The sequence below is a fragment of the Bos javanicus genome, chromosome 18, assembly GCF_032452875.1.
Source record: "Bos javanicus breed banteng chromosome 18, ARS-OSU_banteng_1.0, whole genome shotgun sequence".
In the NCBI taxonomy this organism is placed as follows: domain Eukaryota; kingdom Metazoa; phylum Chordata; class Mammalia; order Artiodactyla; family Bovidae; genus Bos; species Bos javanicus.
Genome location: NC_083885.1, coordinates 24335124 through 24356766, shown reverse-complemented (window position 1 = coordinate 24356766; position 21643 = coordinate 24335124). Strand labels below are relative to the sequence as shown.

The 21643-nt window shown below is 41.8% G+C and overlaps 1 protein-coding gene across 4 annotated transcripts in view; it reads left to right on the top strand.

The window, feature by feature from the left end:
* Positions 1-19801, top strand: part of OGFOD1 (2-oxoglutarate and iron dependent oxygenase domain containing 1) — a 31626-nt gene extending 11825 nt beyond the window's left edge. For all 4 annotated transcript variants that reach the window (XM_061387257.1, XM_061387256.1, XM_061387259.1 and 1 more), the window contains 9 exons: positions 11572-11688; positions 12277-12368; positions 12571-12699; positions 12952-13065; positions 14475-14554; positions 15148-15452; positions 16574-16696; positions 17122-17180; positions 17661-19801. In XM_061387257.1, the coding sequence (XP_061243241.1) occupies positions 11572-11688; positions 12277-12368; positions 12571-12699; positions 12952-13065; positions 14475-14554; positions 15148-15452; positions 16574-16696; positions 17122-17180; positions 17661-17822 (1181 nt within the window). In that variant the 3' untranslated portion in view covers positions 17823-19801. The remainder of the gene's footprint in view (positions 1-11571; positions 11689-12276; positions 12369-12570; positions 12700-12951; positions 13066-14474; positions 14555-15147; positions 15453-16573; positions 16697-17121; positions 17181-17660) is intronic.
* Positions 19802-21643: the final 1842 nt, after the last annotated feature.

The window sequence follows — 21643 nt, the reverse complement described above, 5'->3', positions numbered from 1 at the left end:
AATGCTAATAATGCATATACATGTAAGCTTTGCATATGGCATCAGGAAATTCAAAGGTGATATTGTAAACTCACTCTTACACTTCCTAGGAAACAAGTGTCCCCTCAATGCCTTTTTTTTCTTCTGAAGGTAATAAATGAACATATTCTTTTTTTTTTTTAATTTCTGTTGGAGTATATATGTTATTTACAATGTTGTGTTACTTTCAGCTATACAGCAAAGTGTATGACTTATACATATACATATATCCACTCTGTTTTTTAGATTCTGTTCCCTTATAGGCCATTACAGGGCACTGAGTAGAGTTCCTGGTTCTTTATAGTAGGTCTTTTATTAGTTATCTGTTCTGTATATATAGTGCATATATGTCAGTCCCAGTCACCCAGTTTATCCCTCTCTGAATATATTCTTAAGGAGAAAAAGTCAAACAATATAGCATTTAATCCACGATAGTCCCCCTCACTTTCTTTCTCTTTGTCCTCCTTTCTCTTCAGACATGTCCACTGTCACCAGTTTGGAATGCATCCTTCCAGCTCCCTTTCTGAGCATGTACATGTCCTTTTGAAAGCGTGTTTGATTTTCAGCTGGAAGGATAAGCGTTTTGGGTTGTTTTGTTTTTACTGAATAAAATTCTGATTTGGGTTTACTCTCATACATTGTCCTGGGGAAGTACAAATTGGTAACAACATTTTGAGGATAACTTAGACATAGAGCTATGTCACATCCCTTTTTTAAAAACAATTATTTATCTGGTTGTGCTAGGTCTTGGTAGTGGCATGTGGGATCTAGTTCTCTGACCAGGGATGAAACCTGGTCTCCCTGCATTGGGAGTATGGAGTCTTAGCCGCTGGACCACCAGGGAAGTTTCTCATATGCCCCTTATTCTGGGGGTCGGGGGATAATTTGAAGTAGTTTCAAACAGATAAGTGGTGAGAATAATACAAATGAATTTTTTCTATTTTATTTAAGAATAGGTTGCCTTTAGGATGCTCTGTGACCCCCTGAATACTTCAGTAACTCCTGCAACAAGGACCTTCTCCTACATGATAGTAATAAATGATCAGAACCAGGAATTAGGTTTGATATGTTACTCCCATCTAATCCACAGACTCCATTCAGGTTCTGTGGTTTGGTCCTTTATTAGCAAAAGGGTCCTGTCCAGGGTTGTGCATAGCATTTAGTTCTCATGTCTTCTTAGTCTCCTTAAGTCTACAACAGTTCCTTAGTCTTTCCTTGACTTTTATAATCTTGATGCTTCTGACAATTTACAGATGAGTTATATTGTAAAACTTCCCTCAGTTTGGGTTTGTCTGCTGATTTCTCATGTGTGCTTATTACTGCATCTTATCATGCAGTAGATAGTATGTCATATTACCAGTGCTTAATGAAGTGATTACTTAATTACAGTGGTAGCTGACATCAGGTTTTTCCACTGTAAACTTGTTCTTGTCTTTAAGGTAATAAATATTTTGTAGGGAGACACTTTATGTAAATATCCCATTTCTCATTAAAATTTGATTCACTTGTTTTAGCATCCACTGATTTTTTTTCTTAATATATTTTATTGAAGTATATCTGACAATGTTTCAGGTACACAGCAAGGTGATTAATTCAGTTATACATACGTAATTTTTGAAATTATTTTCCATTAGAGCTTATTACAAGATATTTATTGACTGTAGTTCCCTGTGCTGTGGGCTTCCCTTGTGGCCCCACTAGTAAAGAACCCGCCTGCAATGCGGGAGACCTGGGTTCAATCCCTGGGTTGGGAACATCCCCTGGAGAGGGAAAGGCTACTCACTCCAGTATTTTGGCTTGGAGAATTCCATGGACTGTATAGTCCATGGGGTCGCAAAGAGTTGGGCGTGACTGAGCGACTTGCGCTTCGCTTCCCTGTGCTAGATGTAGTAAACCTTTGTAGTTTGTTGCATATCTATTTTTTAAATTAGGAATATAGCATTCTGTAAAAGTGGAATCAAAATGTCATACATTTTTTAGTTAGGCAAAAATTCATAAGTTTTTTAAAATATGTATATTATACATATTTATATATATGTATACAAAAGCTTTTCTACTATGCTTGATAAAGGCTTGAAAAAGGACATCAAAAAAAAAGAGGTGGAGAAACTGGAAAACATAACCTAAATGAAATGGCAGCACTGAATATGAAATAGAAAAAGTGAAACAAAACTAGATAAAAGTGAAAGATCATCATATAGTCCAGTTGTTTTTAAACATGGCTGCTCTTTAAAAATATACCTGGAGCTCTGGAGGAAAAAAGTAATACCTGGTCATTTGTATTTTTCAAAAAATTCCAAGATCATTCTGACATACATCTGGATTTTAAAAAGTGATTATAGGTTTTTCTATTAAATCATAGTGGTACAGAGTTCTATTATTTTTCTGTTGATCGATCATGATACAATGGTATTAAGTAATAGTTACATAATCACAATAGTAAAAGATGCTTTTCAGTTTTCACAATCAATAGCCAGATAAAAAAATGAAAGATAATTACAGTTGCAGGCCATAGTGGGAACATGATTAACCTAACAGTATAAAGTAATTACATACGGTTTGGGGAGTCAAGCAGAGTGATGTGGTAAGTGGAAATGCATACACGCAGGTGTTTTCGTCTCCCAGCCAGTCTTTGTCTTTTGATCAGTGCATTTGATCCTGTTACCATTTCTTAATTGTTCTGGGTTTACTTTCTGTAGGTCTTTTCCTTCTTTTGTGTTTCTTGCCTAGAGAAGTTCCTTTAGCATTTGTCGTAAAGCTGGTTTGGTGGTGCTGAATTCTCTTAACTTTTGCTTGTCTTTAAAGCCATTGATTTCTCCATCAAATCTAATTGAGAGTCTTGCTGGGCAGAGTATTCTTGGTTGTAGGTTCTTCCCTTTCATCACTTTAAATATATCCTGCCATTCTCTTCTGGTTTGTAGCGTTTCTGTTGAGAAATCAGCTGATAGCCTGGTGGGAGTTCCCTTGTATGTTGTTTGTTGTTTTTCCTTTGTTGCTTTTAATATTTTGTCTCTGTCTTTAAGTTTTGTCAGTTTGATCACTGTGTCTCGGTGTGTTCCTCCTTGAGTTTATCCTGCCTGGGACTCCGTGCTTCCTGGACTTGGTTGACTGTTTCCTTTCCGACGTTAGGGAAGGTTTCAGCTATTACCTCTTCAAATATTTTTTCAGGTCCTTTCTCTCTCTCTTCTCCTTTTGGGGCCTCTATAATTCGAATGTTGGTGCATTTAGTGTTGTCCCAGAGGTCTCTTAGGCTGTCTTCATTTCTTTTCATCCTTTTTTCTATATTTTGCTCTGTGGCAGTGATTTCCACCATTCTGTCCTCCAGGTAATTTATCCGTTCTTTTGCCTCCGTTATTCTGCTATTGATTCCTTCTAGTGTATTATTCATCTCTGTTTGTTTGTTCTTTATTTCTTCTAGGTCTTTGGCAGACATTTCTTGCATCTTCTCCATTGTTTTCCTGAGATCCTGGAACATCTTCACTATCATTATTCTGAATTCTTTTTCTGTCAGGTTGACTATCTCCACTTCATTTAGTTGTTTTTGTAGGGTTTTATCTTCTCCCTTCATTTGGGATTCCCTGGTGGCTCAGACAATAAAGTGTCTGCCTGCAATGCGGGAGACCCGGGTTCGATTCCTGGGTTGGGAAGATCCCCTGGAGAAGGAAATGGCAATCCACTCCAGCACTCTTGCCTGGAAAATCCCATGGTCGGAGGAGCCTGATAGGCTACAGTCCATGGGGTTGCAAAGAGTCGGACACAACTGATCGACTTCACTTCCTTCATCTGGGACATAACTTTGTACTTTCTCCTCCTGGATGTAATGTGGTTTTTGTTCTGCTAAGTCGCTTCAGTCGTGTCCGACTCTGTGTGACCCCATAGACGGAAGCCCACTAGGCTCCCCTGTCCCTGGGATTCTAGCTGTGGGATTGTGGTTCTTCTTGCTTCTTCTGTCTGCCCTCTGATGGAGGAGGCTAAGAGGCTTGTATAAGCCTCTTGATGGGAGGGACTGGGAAAAACTGGGTCTTGCTCTGGTGGGCAGGGCCTTGCTCAGTAAAGCTGTAATCCAATTATCTGCTGATGGGTGGGGTTTCGATCCCTCTCTGTTGTTTGGGCTGAGGCAACACTGCCCTGGGGTCTACAGGCTCTATGGTAGGGTTAATGGTGACCTCCAAGAGGGCTTATGCCAAGGGGGGCCTTCCCAGACTGCTACTGCCAGTGCCTTCATCCCCGTGGTGAGCCCCTGGCAACCCACGCCTCCACAGGAGACCCTTCAACACCAGCAGGTAGTTTTGGTTTAGTCTCCTGTGGGGTCTGTGCTCCTTTCCTCTAGGTCCTGGTGTATACATGGTTTTGTTTAAGACTGGAGTCTGTTTCCCCCAGTCCTGTGGAAATACTATAATTAAATCCCATTGGCCTTAAAGGTCAGATGCCCTGGGGATTCCCAGTCCCTTTGTCAGATCTCCAGGCTGAGAAGCCCAGTGTGGGGTTCCGAAGCTTCACAACAGTGAGAGAACTTCTTTAGTAGTATTGTTCTTCAGTTTGTGGGTCACCCATCCGCTGGGTATGGGATTTGATTTTATTGTGATTGCGCCCCCTGCTACCATATCACTGTGGCTTCTTCTTTTGACGTGGGGTATTGTTTTTTGGTGGGTCCAGCTTCCTCCTGTCAATGGTTGTTCAACAGCTAGTTGCAATTTTGGTGCTCGCAGGAGGGGATGAGCGCATGTCCTTCTACTCCACCATCTTGAACTGGAAGCCCGATATTTCTTTTTATTACATTATTACTATGCAGGTTGCCAGATGGTGGTTTTTCTAATAAAATAATTTCTTTTCTATTATTAATTGTTATTCTTTTGTAAAGAAAACATTGCCATCTCCCCAGTTATTTACTCATTAAAAATATATATATATTTATTTGGCTGCATCTGGTCTTAGTTGTGGCACGTGGAATCTTTTGTTGCAGTGCTTGGGCTCAGGAGTTTCAGTGTGTGGAGCCCTCAGGGAATGTGGGATCCTCATTTCCTGACCAAGGGTTGAACCAACATCCCATGCATTGCAAGATGGATTCTTAACCACTGGGCCACCGGGGAAGTCCCTACCCATTTATTTATGTCAGTGTGGATTTAAGAGTTACTATTTATGTAATGGTTCCTGTCATTATGTTGATGCCCATATTGTCCTTGATTTGATCAAGGGGAACCCCTTTAAGCGGACCTTTGTGTCCTTTTAATATGTCCTTACGTCACTCAACGAAATGTAGGCTGCTCGCAGTGCACAGCAAAGCCAGTGTGCTGGCTCCGGGTTGTGTGAGGAAAAGTACAGCATTTATTCCAGGGCACCAGACAAGGGCACAGGTGGCTTGTCCACAAAACATCCAAGCTCCCCGATGGAGTTTAGTGGAGGGTTGTTTTTTTTTTTTTTTTAGTGGAGGGTTTTTAAAGGCAAGGTGGGAAAAAAAATAAAGGCAAGGTGGGTGAGAGGGTCACAGGGTGTGTCAGCTTATGCACGGTTCTCTGATTGGTGCAAGGTGAAGTAACAGGGTGAGATCACAGGTTGGCATCATCTGTCTTCAGGTTGCAGCCGATCTGGGGGCTACATATAAACAGCTTAGGAATGTGTGTCAGACTTAACTTCACCTTTGAAGCAGAGCTGGGAGTTCCTTGTGACTGATGTATTAAGTTACAGCTGCCCTCCTGTCTGCCTGCCCTGTCTTTGTTTCTGTGTTCTGTATTTCTCAGTCCTGCTGGGGCCTGCTGTTCGCTTCACGTGGGGGAGCGTAGGAGATCACAGTTTATTTCCAGAGCCCTTTTTCTCAATCAGCAATAAGCAGGGGACACCAAGAGGTGGGTTGCCGGGAGGGCCAATACGTGGGTTTGCTCAGTTTCATACATCATCCTTATTGTATCTTACTTTCTAGCAAAACAAGATTTTCCAAGCTTATCTTACTTTCCTGTGCTCTTGATCTGGAGCTGGCTGTACTTCCAAAGAATGTGGGTTCTTTCATATATATAATTTATATATATATATATTGTGTGTATGTATATTTTTTTATATATATATATATGAAAGAATGAAATTAAATTCACATTGATTCCTCCAGTTTCATTTCCACACTGTAGGGTTCATTCTATATTTCTTTTTCCAAATTTATAAATCTGTTCAACTTTGAGAAATCTGTTTTCCATTAATTTCAATATGCTTCTGTATTAAAATAGTCCCTCTGTGTGGAAGGATCTCACTTCACCAATAGCACCCACTCGCCTCACCCACCTTGCATGGATTCCTGCCTTGTTCAGTCGTACCTAATGGCTTTTAGAAGTTTAGCTCAAGAAATGGTACTGTATAACTCAGGGAACCCTACTCAGTGCTCTGTGGTGACTTAAATGGGAAGGAAATTCAAAAAAGAGGAGGTATATGTATATATATAGCTGATTCACTTTGCTGTGCGGCAGAAATGAATACAACATTGTAAAACATCTATATTGTTGTTGTTGTTCAGTTGCTAAGTTGACTGAACAGTGTCCAGCTCTTTGCGACCCCAAGGACTACAGCATGCCAGGGCTTCCCTGTCCTTCACTGTCTCCCAGAGTTTGCTCAAACTCATGTCTGTTGAGTCGGTGATGCCATCCCACCATCCTCTGCCGCCCTCCTCTCCTTTTGCCCTCAATCTTTCCCAGCATCAGCGTCTTTTCCAGTGAGTCGGCTCTTCTCATCGGGTAGCCAAAGTACGGGAGCTTCAGCATCAGTCATGCCAGTGAATATTCAGGGTTGATTTCCTTTAGGATTGACTGGTTGGATCTCCTTGTAGTCCAAGGGACTCTCGAGTCGTCTTCAGCACCACATTTCAAAAGCATCGATTCTTCGGCACTCAGCCTTCTTTATGGTCCAACTCTCACATCCATACATGACTACAGGAAAAACCATAGCTCTGACTGGACGGACCTTTGTGATAAAGTAATGTCTCTGCTTTTTAAAATGCTTAGTTTATCATAGCTTTTCTTCCAAGGAACAAGCGGCTTTTAATTTTGTGGCTGCAGTCACCGACCGCAGTGATTTTGAAGCCCAAGAAAATAAAACCTGTCGCTTGTTTCCATTGTTTCCCCGTCTATTTGCCATGAAGGGACCGGATGCCATGATCTTAGTTTTTCGAATGTTGAGTTTTAAGCCAGCTTTTTCACTCTTTGTTACCTTCATCAAGAGGCTCTTTAGTTCCTGTTCACCTTCTTCCATAAGGGTGGTGTCATCTGCATGTCTGAGGTTATTGATATTTCTCCTAGCAATCTTGATTCCAGCTTGTGCTTCATCCAGCCTGGCATTTCACATGCTATACTCTGCGTATAAGTTAAATAAGCAGGGTGACAATATACAGCCTAGATGTACTCCTTTCCCTATTGGGAAGCAGTCTGTTGTTCCATGTCCGGATCTAACTGTTGCTTGTTGTCACGCATACAGGTTTTTCAGGAGACAGGGCAGGTGGTCTGATATTCCCATCTCTTTCAGAATTTTCCACAGTTTCTTGTGATCCACACAGTAAAAAGCTTTATCATAGTCAATGAAGCAGAAGTATATGTTTTTTTTGGAATTCCCTTGCTTTTTCTATGATCCAGTAGGTGTTGGCAGTTTGATCTCTGGTTCCTCTGCCTTTTCTAAATCCGGCTTGTACATCTGAAAGTTTTTGGTTCATGTACTGCTGAAGCCTAGCCTGAAGGATTTGAACATATATTTTTTTAATTTATTTGTTTTTTAATTGACAGATAATTGCTTTACAAAATTTTGTTGAGTCAGTGATGCCATCCAACCATCTCATCCTCTGCCGCCCTCTCCTTTTGCCCTCGATCTTTCCCAGCATCAGCATCTTTTCCAGTGAGTCAGATCTTCTCATCAGGTAGCAAAAGTATGGGAGCTTCAGTATCAGTCCTTCCAGTGCATATTCAGGGTTGATTTCCTTTAGGATTGACTGGTTGGATCTCCTGTTTTCTGTCAAACATCAACATGAATCAGCCATAGGTATACATATGTCCCCTCCCTCTTGAACCTCCTTCCCATTGCCCTCCCAATCCCACCCCTCTAGGTTGATAGAGAGCCCGTTTAAGTTCCCTGAGACATACAGCAAATTCCCATTGGCTATCTATTTTACATATGGTACAAGTTTCCATGTTACTTTTGCCATACATCTCACCCTCTCTCCTTCCCTCTCCCCGTGTCCATAAGTCTGTTCTCTATTTCTTCATTGCTGCCTTCCAAATAAATTCATCAGTATCATCTTTGTAGATTCCATGTATATTTGTTAGTATGTGATATTTATTTTTCTCTTTCTGATATACTTCACTCTGTATAATAGGCTCTAGGTTCATGCACCTCATTAGAACTGACTCAAATGTGTTCCTTTTTATGGCTGAGTAATATTCCACTGTATATATGTACCACAACTTCTTTATCCATTCATCTGTTTATGCACATCTAGGTTGCTTCCATGTTCTAACTACTGTTAATAGCACTGCAGTGAACCTTAGGGTACATGTATCTCTTTCAGTTTTGGCTTCCTCAGGGTATATGCCTAGGAGTGGGATTGCTCAGTCATATGGTGGTTTTATTCCTAGTCTTTTAAGGAATCTCTATACCATCTTCCACTGTGGCTGTATTTTCCCACCAGCAGTGCAAGAGGGTTCCCTTTTCTCCACACCCTCTCCAGCATTTATTGTTTGTAGACTTGATGATGGCCATTCTGACAGGTGTGAGGTGATATCTCATTGTAGTTTTGATTTGCATTTCTCTAATGAGCGATGTTGAGCATCTTTTCATGTGTTTGTTAGCCATTTGGGATTTTGAGCATAATCTTGCTGGCATGTTTAATAAGTGCAGTTATATGATTATCTGAACATTCTTTGGCATAGCCTTTCTTTGGGATTGGAATGAAAACTGACCTTTTCTAGTCTTGTGGCCACTGCTGAGCCTTCCAAACTTACTGGCATGTTGAGCACAATGCTTTAACAGCATCATCTTTTAAGATATGAAATAGCTCAGCTGAAATTCCATCACCTCTACTAGCTTTGTTTGTAGTTATACTTCCTGAGGCCCACATTACTTCATACTCTAGAGTGACTGGCTCTAGGTGAGTGACTGCACCATCACGGTTATCTGGGTCATTAAGACCATTTTTATACAGTTCTTCTGTGTATTCTTGCCACATCTTCTGCTTCTCTTAGGTCCATACCATTTTTGTCCTTTATTGTGTCCATCTTCACATGAAATGTTCCCTTGGTATCTCCAATTTTCTTGAAGAAATCTCTATAGTCTTTCCCATTTTATTGCTTTCCTCTATTTCTTAGTATCGTTCACTTCAGAAGTCTTTCTTACCTCTCCTTGCTATTCTCTAGATCTCTGCATTCAGTTTGGTATATCTTTCCCTTTCTCCTTTGTCTTTTACTTCTTTTCTTTTCTTAGTAAGGCCTCCTCAGACAGCCACTTTGCCATCTTGCCTTTCCTTTTTTGGGGGATGGTTTTGGTCACCACCTCCTATACAGCGTTAAGAACCTCTGTCCTTAGTTCTTCAAGCACTCTACCAGATCTAATCCCTTGAATCTAATTTGTCACTTCTACTGTATAATCATCAGTTCAGTTCAGTTACTCAGACGTGTCCGACTCTTTGCGACCCCATGGACTGCAGCACACCAGGCCTCCTTGTCCACACCAACTCCCAGAGTTTACTCAAACTCATGTCCATTGAGTCAGTGATGCTATCCAACCATCTCATCTTCTGTCATCCCCTTCTCCTGCCTTCAATCTTTCCCAGCATCAGGGTGTTTTCAAATGAGTCAGCTCTTCGAATCAGGTGGCCAAAGTATTGTAGTTTCAGCTTCAATATCATTCCTTCCAATGAACATTGAGGACTGATTTCCTTTAGGATGGACTGGTTGGATCTCCTTGCAGTCCAGAGGAACCAGAGGTCAAATTGCCAACATCCACTGGATCATCGAAAAAGCAAGAGAGTTCCAGAAAAACGTCTATTTCTGCTTTATTGACTATGCCAAAGCCTTTGACTGTGTGGGTCACAAGAAACTGAAAAATTCTGAAAGAGGTCAGAATACCAGACCACCTTACCTGCCTCTTGAGAAATCTATATGCAGGTCACGAAGCAACAGTTAGAACTGGACATGGAACAACAGACTGGTTCCAGATAAGGAAAGGAGTAGGCTGTATATTGTCACCCTGCTTATTTAACTTATATGCAGAGTACATCATGAGAAACACTGGGCTGGATGAAGCACAAGCTGGAATCAAGATTGCTGGGCGAAATATCAATAACCTCAGATATGCAGATGACACCACCCTTATGGGAGAAAGTGAAGAAGAACTAAAGAGCCTCTTGATGAAAGTGAAAGAGGAGAGTGAAAAAGCTGGCTTAAAACTCAACATTCAGAAAACTAAGATCATGGCAACCAGTCCCATCACTTCATGGAAAATAGATGGGGAAACAGTGGCAGACTTTATTTTTGGGGGCTCCAAAATCACTGCAGATGGTGACTGCAGCCATGAAATTAAAAGACGCTTATTCTTTATAAGAAAAGTTATGACCAACCTAGACAGCATGTTAAAAAGCAGAGATATTACTTTGTCAACAAAGGTCCGTCTAGTCAAGACTATGGTTTTTCCAGTAGTTATATATGGATGTGAGAGTTGTATAATCATAAGGGATTTGATTTTGGTCATATCTGAGTAGCCTAGTGATTTTCCCTACTTTCTTCAATTTGAGCCTGAATTTTTCAGTAAGGAGCTGATGATCTGAGCCACAGTCAGCTCCTGGTCTTGTTTTTCTTGACTGTATAGAACTTATCTATCTTCTCTGCAAAGAATTATCATCAGTCTGATTTCGGTGTTGACCATCTGGTGATGTCCATGTGTAGAGTTGTCTCTTGTGTTGTTGGAAGAGGGTTTTTGCTATGACCATGTATTCACTTGTCAAAACTGTTAGCTTTTGCCCTGCCTCCCTTTGTACTCCAGGGCCAAACTTTCCTGTTGCTCCAGATCTCTCTTCACTTTCCACTTTTGCATTCCGGTCCCCTATGATGAAAAGGACATCTTTGTGTGTGGATGTATGTGTTCTAGAAGATCTTATAGGTCTTCATAGAATCATTCAGCTTCTTCAGCATAAGTGGTTGGCATGTAGACTTGGATTAATGTGATGTTGCATGGTTTGTCTTGGAAGAGATGACAGGTGTTTATAGTGATATGGAAAAGACATTTGCCATGTAATTAAAAAAAAAAAGTCGACAAAAGAACCACTGTAGGATACTATTTTTAAAAGGCAAATACATATATGTTGGAAAAGTACTGGACGTGACCATCCCTGAGTCTGTGTGTTCTTCTGTGTTTTTAGAGTTTTCTACATTGACAGTTTTATTTCTGTAATTATAAAAGGAGAATTAGTGTTGTTGTAAAGCTGGAGGAGCTGCCATTACGGAGGACCAGCAGATGGACTGATAATAAGCACAGAGGCAGGCAGCTGTTCATTGCCCATGCGGGGACATCATGGTGTTCGCTCATCTGTTACAGATGCCCTGCTCTGTCACGATGATGAGCTGGAAGGGCGCCGGATCGCCTTCATTCTTTACCTGGTTCCTCCCTGGGATGCGAGCTTGGGGGGCACCCTGGACCTGTTCAGCGTTGATGGTAAGACAGAGGCGTGTACTTCAACACCAGCAGACACTTTTGAGTTCTTAGACGCAATGTCTGTTCTCGTCAGAGGAGGTGGAAGCCATCCGTTACCCTGACAACCACAGGGGGATCGAATGCCAGCCCTGACAGCCACCTCTCTGGGTTGTGCTTAAAATAATCGGTCCTCCAGAGATAAACTGGGGTTAATTTAAGATGAGCAACAGTCAGACCCTGGTTCTGAATGCTGGCCATGGGAGTGTAGAGCACATGTACAGCCGCCCTTGGTTATGAATCTCCAGGACCAGTCCATCTGCCAGGAGGTCCTTTTTTGTTTGTTTTTAATGACTGACACCAGAACTTGACTCCAGAAATCGTTCAGAACTTTTTCCAGCTTTCATCAGTAATGCATGGTGGAGTAAGAACAGATGTCGCCTAGCAGAACTGTGTTAAGAGAAACAGATGGAAGCGGGTGGCATTTGGGGATCTAAAGGGGACATCTAGCTACCCTTAGAAATTTGCGAATTGTCAAGGTGGAAACAAGGCAGCCTGGAAGTGGTTAATGATGATGAAGCTCGTTTATGGATGTGCTCTCTCCCGGCGCAGAACACTTTCAGCCGAAGCAGATTGTGAAGTCCCTTATCCCTTCGTGGAACACACTGGTTTTCTTTGAAGTGTCTCCAGTATCCTTTCACCAGGTAAAGACTGTAAGCCACAAACACATAAGTGCCAAAGAGCATGCTTTTCAGTCTCCCAGTTTCTAAACGTGGCAGCTTCCGGGGACTACCCAGCCAGGTGGTTTCCACACCTAGTGTGAAGGGTCCTGAAATTAGTGGGCCATGGCTAGTAATCTTCCCCCCTTATCTTTATGTTGATGTGCTGCTGGTCTTGTCCTCTCAGGTGTCTGAGGTCTTGTCTGAAGAAAAGTCACGTTTGTCCATCAGCGGCTGGTTTCATGGTCCTTCACTGACCAGGCCTCCCACCTACTTTGAGCCTCTCATAGCTCGGAGCCCTCACATCCCACAAGATGTAAGGATAAATTCTTGTTGCTGGGATTCTCTTCTTAGAAGCTGTGGCATATCCTTTGCTTTTCTCTTTTTTATTTATTTGGCTGCACTGGGTCTTCATTGCAGCATGTGGGATATAGTACCCTGACCAGGAATTGAATCCAGGCCCCCTGAATTGGGAGTATGGAGTCTTATTTTACTGGTATGACATGGTGGCAGAACAAAAGCAGAGGGAATTATTAACTTACCCTTTACATCTGCTGCTCCTTTCCAGCATGAAATTTTGTATGATTGGATCAACCCTACTTATCTTGACATGGAATACCAAGCTCAAATTCAAGAAGAATTTGAGGAAAGCTCTGAAATTCTCCTAAAAGAATTCCTTCAGGTAGGCCAGCAAATCCTGTCTGACAATACCATGTTTGGCACATAGCCTTGCTTCTTGGGTGGGTGAACAGGCATCACTTAGAGAGCTTTTAGTTTTCGTTCTGTTCCTGGTTAGAATTTTATATCATCCTTTTCGAATGATGAAATGATACTAGCTAACATTGGTACCAGTTGCATGTTAGTAGGCTGAGTCTCTTGGGTGTTTATTCCCCAGTTCTCTACGCTCTTAATCACACACACACACTCTGTCTCACTCACACACTTGTATACTGTGGGGGAGTGGTATGTAGTTCCCACCCTATTCATTTTGATGACTGGTGCTATTACTTTTAAATAATAGAAAGATTACTAATTAACAAATTAGTAATACATGTTTGAGAATGACGAGGTGGCAGCTTACAGTGGAAAGAGACCTAGGTTAGAAGTCACAAGACTATATTCACGTCCTGGCTCTGGTTTTACTGACCTCAGCAAATCACTAAAGGTCTCAGCTTGTATTTCATCACCAGTTAAACTGGGATAATAGCTGCCTTGCCTGTCCTGAAGAGCTGTCCTGAGGGCTGAGTGAGATCATGCAGACAGGTGTGGTGCTTCCCAGGTGATCCTGGGTCCCATGGAATCACAGTCCCAAGAGTTGTCCCTCCATTAAGAAAAGGTTGAGACACACTGCATCCTGCCTCTTGGAATTATATAGCAGATAATAGCATATTAAGGAATTTGAGAAGTATTATAGTAAATTAACTTTTTTAATCCTATTTAATTCAACTTACGTAAACTTGCCTTAGGATCCTTTCTTGTTTCACAACTGATAGGATTACTGTTTGTAGAGCACTCCTTGGGAAACTGCATTTAAACAAGTACTTATGAAAGCCTCTTATGGAGATTGTTTAGATTAATTAGTTTCTTGTACTATACTGAACTTTTTAAATTTAGAATGCTGATTAAATGAAGGGAATGAGCAGAGGCCTAAAGAATCTATATTATTACATAGACATTTTCATTATAACAGTGTATCAGTTATAATGTATAGTGTATAAATTTAATTAGTTATAACTACATTAATGCAGTTTTTCTCCTCACATGAATTAAAGAATCTGCATTAGGATCCTTGTTTTATAAATGCAGGATTCCTAGAAGTCTAGTAGTTTGACATAAGACATACAGGTACATAAGGTAATGGCCCAAATTGACACTCAGGTCTCTTGGCTAAAGCATGCTGACAATTTATCCAGCCTTTGCTCTGGCTTCACCCTGTCAGGACTGGGGGATCTGATGCGAAAGGGATGAAGAAGGTCACCTGGCCCTGTTGGGAATGGGCCAGAATGATTCTGCAGAGCTGCTGTAGCTGCAGCAACCAGTGTGGGATGTAGAAAGTTCTGCTGAATGCTGCTTCATTTTCTCATTCTCCAGCCTGAGAAATTTGCAGAGGTGTGTGAGGCTTTGGAGAGAGGACGTGTGGAATGGAGCAGCCGAGGTCCCCCTAACAAAAGGTAGAACTCATCGTTGAGGACATTTACTTCTGCATTTAGCATCTACCTGGTCTGTCTGTGAGGCTCACCTCTAATTATAGGACATTTGCCCTAATGTTTTGTTCTCAGGCACATCCAGTAGGAGACCCTAACAGAATCTGTTTTTTTAAATGTTATATGTCTTTTATACCTCAGGTTTTTAAACATTTATGTATTGGCTTTGCTGGGCCTTTGTTGCTGCACTCGGGTTTTCTCTAGTGGTGGCGCGCGGGCTACTTCCTAGTGGCATAATGGTGTCTCGTGGTGGTGGTTTCTCTTGTTGCGGAGCACGTGCTCTAGAGCACACGGGCTTCAGTAGTTGCTCCACAGCATGTGGGATCTTCCCAGACCAGGGAGTGAACCAGTGTCCCCTGCACTGCAAGGTGGATTCTTAGACAGTGGGCCACCAGGGAAGTCTAGAATCTCACTATGTAACAAATTAGGATTCAGTAAGCTATGCCAAGGTTCAGGAAGAGAGGTACCAAGCTAATGATCAGCTCTCATCCCGTGAGTGATGTTCCATCCATGTAACGTGATGAACACCTTGATGAGCACCTTGCGTTGCTGCCTTACAGGTTTTACGAGAAGGCTGAGGAGAGCCAGCTTCCTGACATCCTGAGGGACTGCATGGCGCTGTTCCGCTCCGAGGCGATGTTCCTGCTGCTCTCCAACTTCACAGGCCTGAAGCTTCACTTCCTGGCACCTTCAGAAGATGAGCCTGAGGACAAAAAGGAGCGAGATGCAGTCTCTGCTGCTGAGAACACTGAAGAAGGGACTAGTCACAGCTCTTCTGAGCCAGAGAACAGTTGGGCAGCCACCAGCGACAGCAGTCTACAGAGCGAGGGACCGACGGACCCAGAGGAAGACGAAGCAAAGAAAGGTGAGCTGCTGTTATGTTCTGTCCTTTTTTACCATTAGGTATTCACAATTCGGTGGTTTATTCATTCAACAGGTATTTCTTAAGCATGTACTCTGTGCTAGGCCCTGCTTCTGGACTTGGAGAAGCAGACAGACAAGGTCTCAGCTCTCCCTGAGCCCATATATTGTAGTAGGAGAGAGGCGAGAGATTAAATGCTACACAAACAACAAGATGTCAAATAAGGGCAGTTGCGGTGCAGGAAACCTGAGTAGGGCTGTGTGTGGAGGACTGACCAGGGCTCTCTCGTGGATGCAGGGCAGTCTGGATGCTCTGTCATCCAAAGCTCGGGTCTGAATGACAAGACAGATCTGTGGGAAGCGCATTCTGGGCAGGAAGTACAGCCAGCTAACAGTTTTATTAGGCTAACAGTGGTACAGATTGTAGAGAGAAATACCATTGGTTTTGCCTAAACTTCCTCTAAAACACAAGAACAGAAAGGAGCGGAAGGTGAGTGGTTTCTTTCTGCTGAGAACCAGTATCACCCTAAGAAAAACTTGATTGAACTTGGACAAATAGGTAGAAGGAAATTATTAAAAGCAAAGGAAGTTTAATCATCTTTTAAACAGATGGAATGGACACATGACATTAAACCAGTAAAATGTACATACCAAGAGAGAACCCTGACTATAAACTGTGGACATCCGTTAATACTAGTCTCCATACTGGTCAGCTGTAACCATCCCACTAAGACAGGATGGTAACACTAGAGGAAACTGATAGGGAGGGGCAGGGTTTGTGTGTGACAGGGATAGGGGAACTGTACTTTCTGGGAAATTTAATTTTTCTGTAAACTGCTCTAAAAAATTCTACTTAAATAATTAAACGTTATTTTAAAAAATGGAGTGGGGGGGCAACTAAAGTATATACTCCGTCTGAAATTCATGGTAAAGAGAAATAAAGTCAACTTTTTTTCATAATAAGGTTGATGCATTATATATAATGTTATAATAGAGCCACAGGTCAGCTTAGGTTTATAGAAATGGTTTCTCTTTAGTGCTGTACTGCTCCTAATTATCATTCTTTTGCAATCTAGAAGTGGTATCAAGGTATTTTTTTCTGACCTCCTGTTACGATTTTCTTAGAATCAAGTGTTCCCACATGCCAGGGGGAACTGAGGCATTGGAAGACTGGTCACTACACTTTAATCCATGACAACAGCAAGACTGAATTTGCCCTGGACTTACTGCTCTATTGTGGCTGTGAAGGTAAGAGGGACATTCGCTCCCGAGAGACCCTCTCTAACTGAACCAATTCACAAGTTATCTGCCTTGGTTATGATCTCAGATCACAGGAGCTCTATGTTGGAAGGGTCTTAAGGGTCATGAATTTCAGTCTTCCAGCTCAGAGTACTATTTGTACCCGTGACCAAGGTATAGGAGATGGACCAAATAATAATTCCTAAGGAACCCCCCAGAGCTTTTATGTAAGTGTCCTTCCAGGTATATTTTATATTTTAGTTTTCGGTTCTCAGTGTTGGTTGAATGATAAATTCAAGCTCTTAAGTCAGAGTTGGGTATGACTCAACTCCCAGATCCCCCAGTGTTAAGCAGCATGGAATCAATGATTCAAACAGATGATGTAACTCTTGCGGTGAGAGCTTTCTGAATGCTGTTTGTTTGCCCTTTGTAAGGCTGGGAGCCAGAGTATGGTGGCTTTACCTCCTACATTGCCAAAGGAGAAGACGAAGAGGTAAGTTGCTTCTGATAGCAAACCATCCTTTTTAGTTCTTAAAAATGTTTTCATTCTTCAGCGACCCAACTTTTATGACTTTCTGCCAGTGTCTTTAGCTGATAAATCCATGATGTTCTGTCTGGCAGTGGTTCTAATTTCTAGCAGAAAGTACTCAGCATGCAGTAAAGATGCTAAAGGATAATCCCTAGGCATTCTACCCAGCTGAGAAATTCCAAGTAAATGAAGAGTCAGGTGGTACATTTTCATGACTCTTTGAAGGTAGGAAAACCTAGATGCATTAGGTAAAACCTTTCTGGGGATGTACTGGAATGGGGCTTGCTGGAATACGTCTTGACAGCCAGAGCAATAGCACTAATAAAGGATCTTTTAAAAGATCCCTGTCACCAGAGTTTGAGTATTTGATATGGAAACATCTGTTTAAGAAAAGAGGTGAGAATCATCTGTGTTCTGATGTATCCTTGTATTTACCTGTTTCAGCTGCTAACAGTGAATCCAGAAAACAACTCTTTGGCACTGGTCTACAGAGACAGAGAAACTCTGAAATTCGTCAAGCACATTAACCACCGAAGCCTAGAACAAAAGAAAAGCTTCCCAAACAGAACAGGCTTCTGGGACTTTTCATTTGTCTATTACGAATGACAAAGCAGGCCAAAGCTGGAAAAAGACCTTTCCTGAGTACTGGCCCAGCTGTAAGAGTTAAGACGTTGCATGAAGGAGAGCCACAAGATGACCTGTTTGACAGCACTCTTAAAACTGTGTATGACTGTCCTTTAGTAGGGCTCATAATGATTGTCATCGGTTTAGACCTTGAGCTTGGAGCTAGGTACTTACCTCTTGATTTTTTTTTTTAAAGGGTTTTGTCTTTAACATTCAGTTCTTCATTTTCCATATTGGCTTCTTCAGTGATTAAAAAATGTGTGAGGTAAAATATACATAAAATGTACCATTTTAACCACTTTGAAGTGTACGTTCAGTGGCATTAAGTACGTTCACGTGGTCGTGCAGCCTTCGCCACCGTCCATCTGCTGAACTTTCCCGCCTTCCGCAGCTGCGCCTCTGTCCTGATCAAATAGTAACTCCCTGCTCCCCCTCCCCCAGCCTGTGGAAGCCACCGTTCTACTTTGTCTCTAGGTATCTACTAACTCGTGTTCCTCAGAAGACAAATAATATTTGTCTTTTTGTGACTGGCTTAACTTCACTTAGTGTAAAATCTTCAAGCTTCATCCATGTTTCCAGTGGTTGTTTTTTTAAAAGTGTGTGTGTGTGTGTGTGTGTGTATATATATTATATATATATAGAGAGAGAGAGTCATAAATTTATGACTAGTTTCTGTGCTTCCCAATGTCATTGGTTTAGAGGATTATAGAACCTCATACCCCCTTTGATTCTGGGCCCCTGTAGCTTCCTCCCACTGCCCATGGCTTTGTTTCACTGTGACTCTGGACTGTATAGACTTAAGACAATGTTTAATATATTCCCTTGGAAAATAGCCTGGTCTGAAACCACGTGGCCCCGAGAGACTTATGGTCAGTGACAAGGATGGCTGCTGTGCCCTGCACAGTGGTGTCCAGGTGCCCATGACTGCTCCATGCTGGAGTCGCGCCTCCAGTGTAGCCAAATGATTCTAATCTCGTGTGACTTTCATTTCCCAAGTACTGTAGGGTCATCTGTCAAACTGGCCTTTCTTTAAGAGACCAGGTGTTAAAGCCATGTGGGACTGCCAGGCGACGGTCCTCTTTGTTATCTTCTTTTTCCCATGAACTGTTGAAGGGGATAGTATGATGCCTGCCACCTGCATGCATGGGTGTGCATGCATGGGTGTGCATGCATGGGTGCTCAGTGTCACTGCATCATTAATCGAAAGATGCTGTTTTCATTCCATTCCAGTGCTATCTCCTTGTTAACTTTTTCTTTTTTACATTTATTATGAGCTACTGCAGTAGCTTTTATTTTGGATTTTACAAATTAATAGGAAAAGCATTGAGCTTTGTCCTTTTTATCTCCTAAAACTTTGAGTACTAAAATTTGCATTTAAATGAAGACAGTTTCACTTTCTTTAGGCTGATGGTTTCAAAATTTTTGATCTTGCACCTTAATCGGTAAAAAAAAAAAGTTTTAGCATGTATGTTTATTATATGGGGTATTTATAAATTTTACATACTTCCTATACTAATATTCAGTATTGGTTGTTATAAAACAATAATTTTTAAAAGATGAACTAAAATAATACCTAGAACTGGTTCTTATATATTGTCTTTCCCACTGACATGGTGGGAACCGTTTTTCGTGCATACTGGTTTGGGGACCACAATATTTTAACCATAGCATGGTGACACTCAGGTGGGATTACAGCTACTACTTTGTTGGTTGAAATTTCCGAGCTTGCCTTTTAAGTTCCTGCAGACTGAAGGTCATCCTGTAATATTACTTTTGTTAACATAAAAATATGTTTCTGTTAGTGGCATAAACCCAGGAATAGGGCTGAGCGGGTGTGTGCCAAGTATGGAAAACAGTTTGAGACTCACTGTTCTAGGTAACATCTAAGAGCTCTGGAGCACTGAGTCTAAGTCTTAGCATCCTACACAAGCATTAAAATGTACTTATTACATTCTCCTTAATCTCAGTGTGCTTATGGCCTATCAACACATTTTCCATACACTACAGTACTCTGGTGTCCAAGGGGAGAGAATCCCTGAGAGGCAGACTGTGATGTTGCTGTCAGTTACATCACCTACGGTACCTCTTAGGCTGCAAAGGATCGTGTAACTTGCAGGTCGCTTCTCTGCACTGAAGGTACCCAGTGAAGAAGAAGTTGTTTTTCCTTAGTATTTCATTCTTCATCTTAGTTTTTGTAGGGCCTGGAGCCACTGTGGACAACTGTTAAGCAGCAAAAGAGGAATTACAACATGGGCATCTTTTTTATACTTACTTCTTGCAGGTACAAACTATGATGCTCACCTATAAAAATGTCATCTCTTAATTCTTATAATTCCTTTCAATAAAGGAAGATATTTTTCCCCCAAAGAGAATAGCTCTTATCAGATTACCTCTGTAATACATGTTCACTGTGAAGAACACAACATATAAAAACATAAAGGTCACCTGGAATCCCACCAGCCTGTGGCAGCCTCTGTGTGCTGTGTAATGTATCAATTTGGCTAGACTGAACCACGTTTCCCAGGATTCTAAAACTTCTTTCCAGTTAGAAAGTCTGTCACTAAATTGTGTCTGACCCTTTGCGATCCCATGGACTATAGCCCACCAGGCTCCTCTGTCCATGGGATTTTCCAGGCGAGAATACTGGAGTGGGTTTCCAGTTAGACTGAGCCACAAGTTCCTGTGCAAGATACGGAGGGCCAGGACGGAGCAGTAGTCATCCTGTGCCTCACACACACTGTACTGAATAACCTCGCTGGTGGCTCACTTGCTCAGTGTGAATCCGCGTCTGTGCCTGCAACTGCTCCACTTTCCATTGGCTCTTCTTTCAACGTCTCTGATGCAGGGTCTCCCCTACACCATCAAGGTCAGGCAAGAACTGACAGATTTTAATGTGTCCTGGTGGGCTCCAACTTGTTCTTCCCAACTCTACATCCTTTGCGACTGCCAGTCCTGTGCACTTCAGCTTCCAGCATCAGACTAGAAAATTTAGATAACTTTGCCACTCCCTACAGCTGTGTAAGGTCAAGTCCCCTTGACAGATTTCCTTTATCATGTCAACCCTTATGTAAATTAAGAGCATTTTCATAAAGTTATTTTGAGAGCATATTAGTATTTCTGTTGAGAAGGAAAATTATGTATTTAAGGAAGAAGCCTATAAATAATCTAATTTCAGTCCCTCATTTAAAGATGTAGAAAAATGAAATGCAGACAAAAAAGAGGCTGTTAACGTTTTGAACTTGGCTTTTCTACAGCTTATAGCTTGCCTCCCGAACTCCTCTGAATGTGTATTTCTTTCCCAAAGAGTACTGAAAAATAACAAAGCTTGGGCTGCCTATGCCAGACCAGCATTTCCTCAACAAATAAGTTTTGGCTGCAATCTCTCTTCACTATCATTATATACTTTCCACTATTACAACTGAATGAGAAAATACAAACCCTGTTAAAAGGGTTCTTCGTAGAGTGAGTGACACCAGAGGCAGGCCCTTCAGCCTGTGTGAACTGGACATTCCTACAAAAACAGATGATTCCTTCTCTGATATAAAATCAGTCCACACAGAATAGTTTAGAAAACTACTTGGAACTTGCCCATGTGGCTTCATTTCAGGAATAGCAGATTTCTGTACCACACAGATGAAAAGATGACTCATGAGCTAGAGTATATCGTGTGGGCAGGGGCCAGATGGGGAAGAGGCAAAAACGCAAAACACCAGGCTGCATGGTGTCTTACTGTACAGTAGTGTCAGAGTGAGACTGGAGCTGACTTAGTTTTGTGATCACAGGACTCTGCACTGGCAGATTTG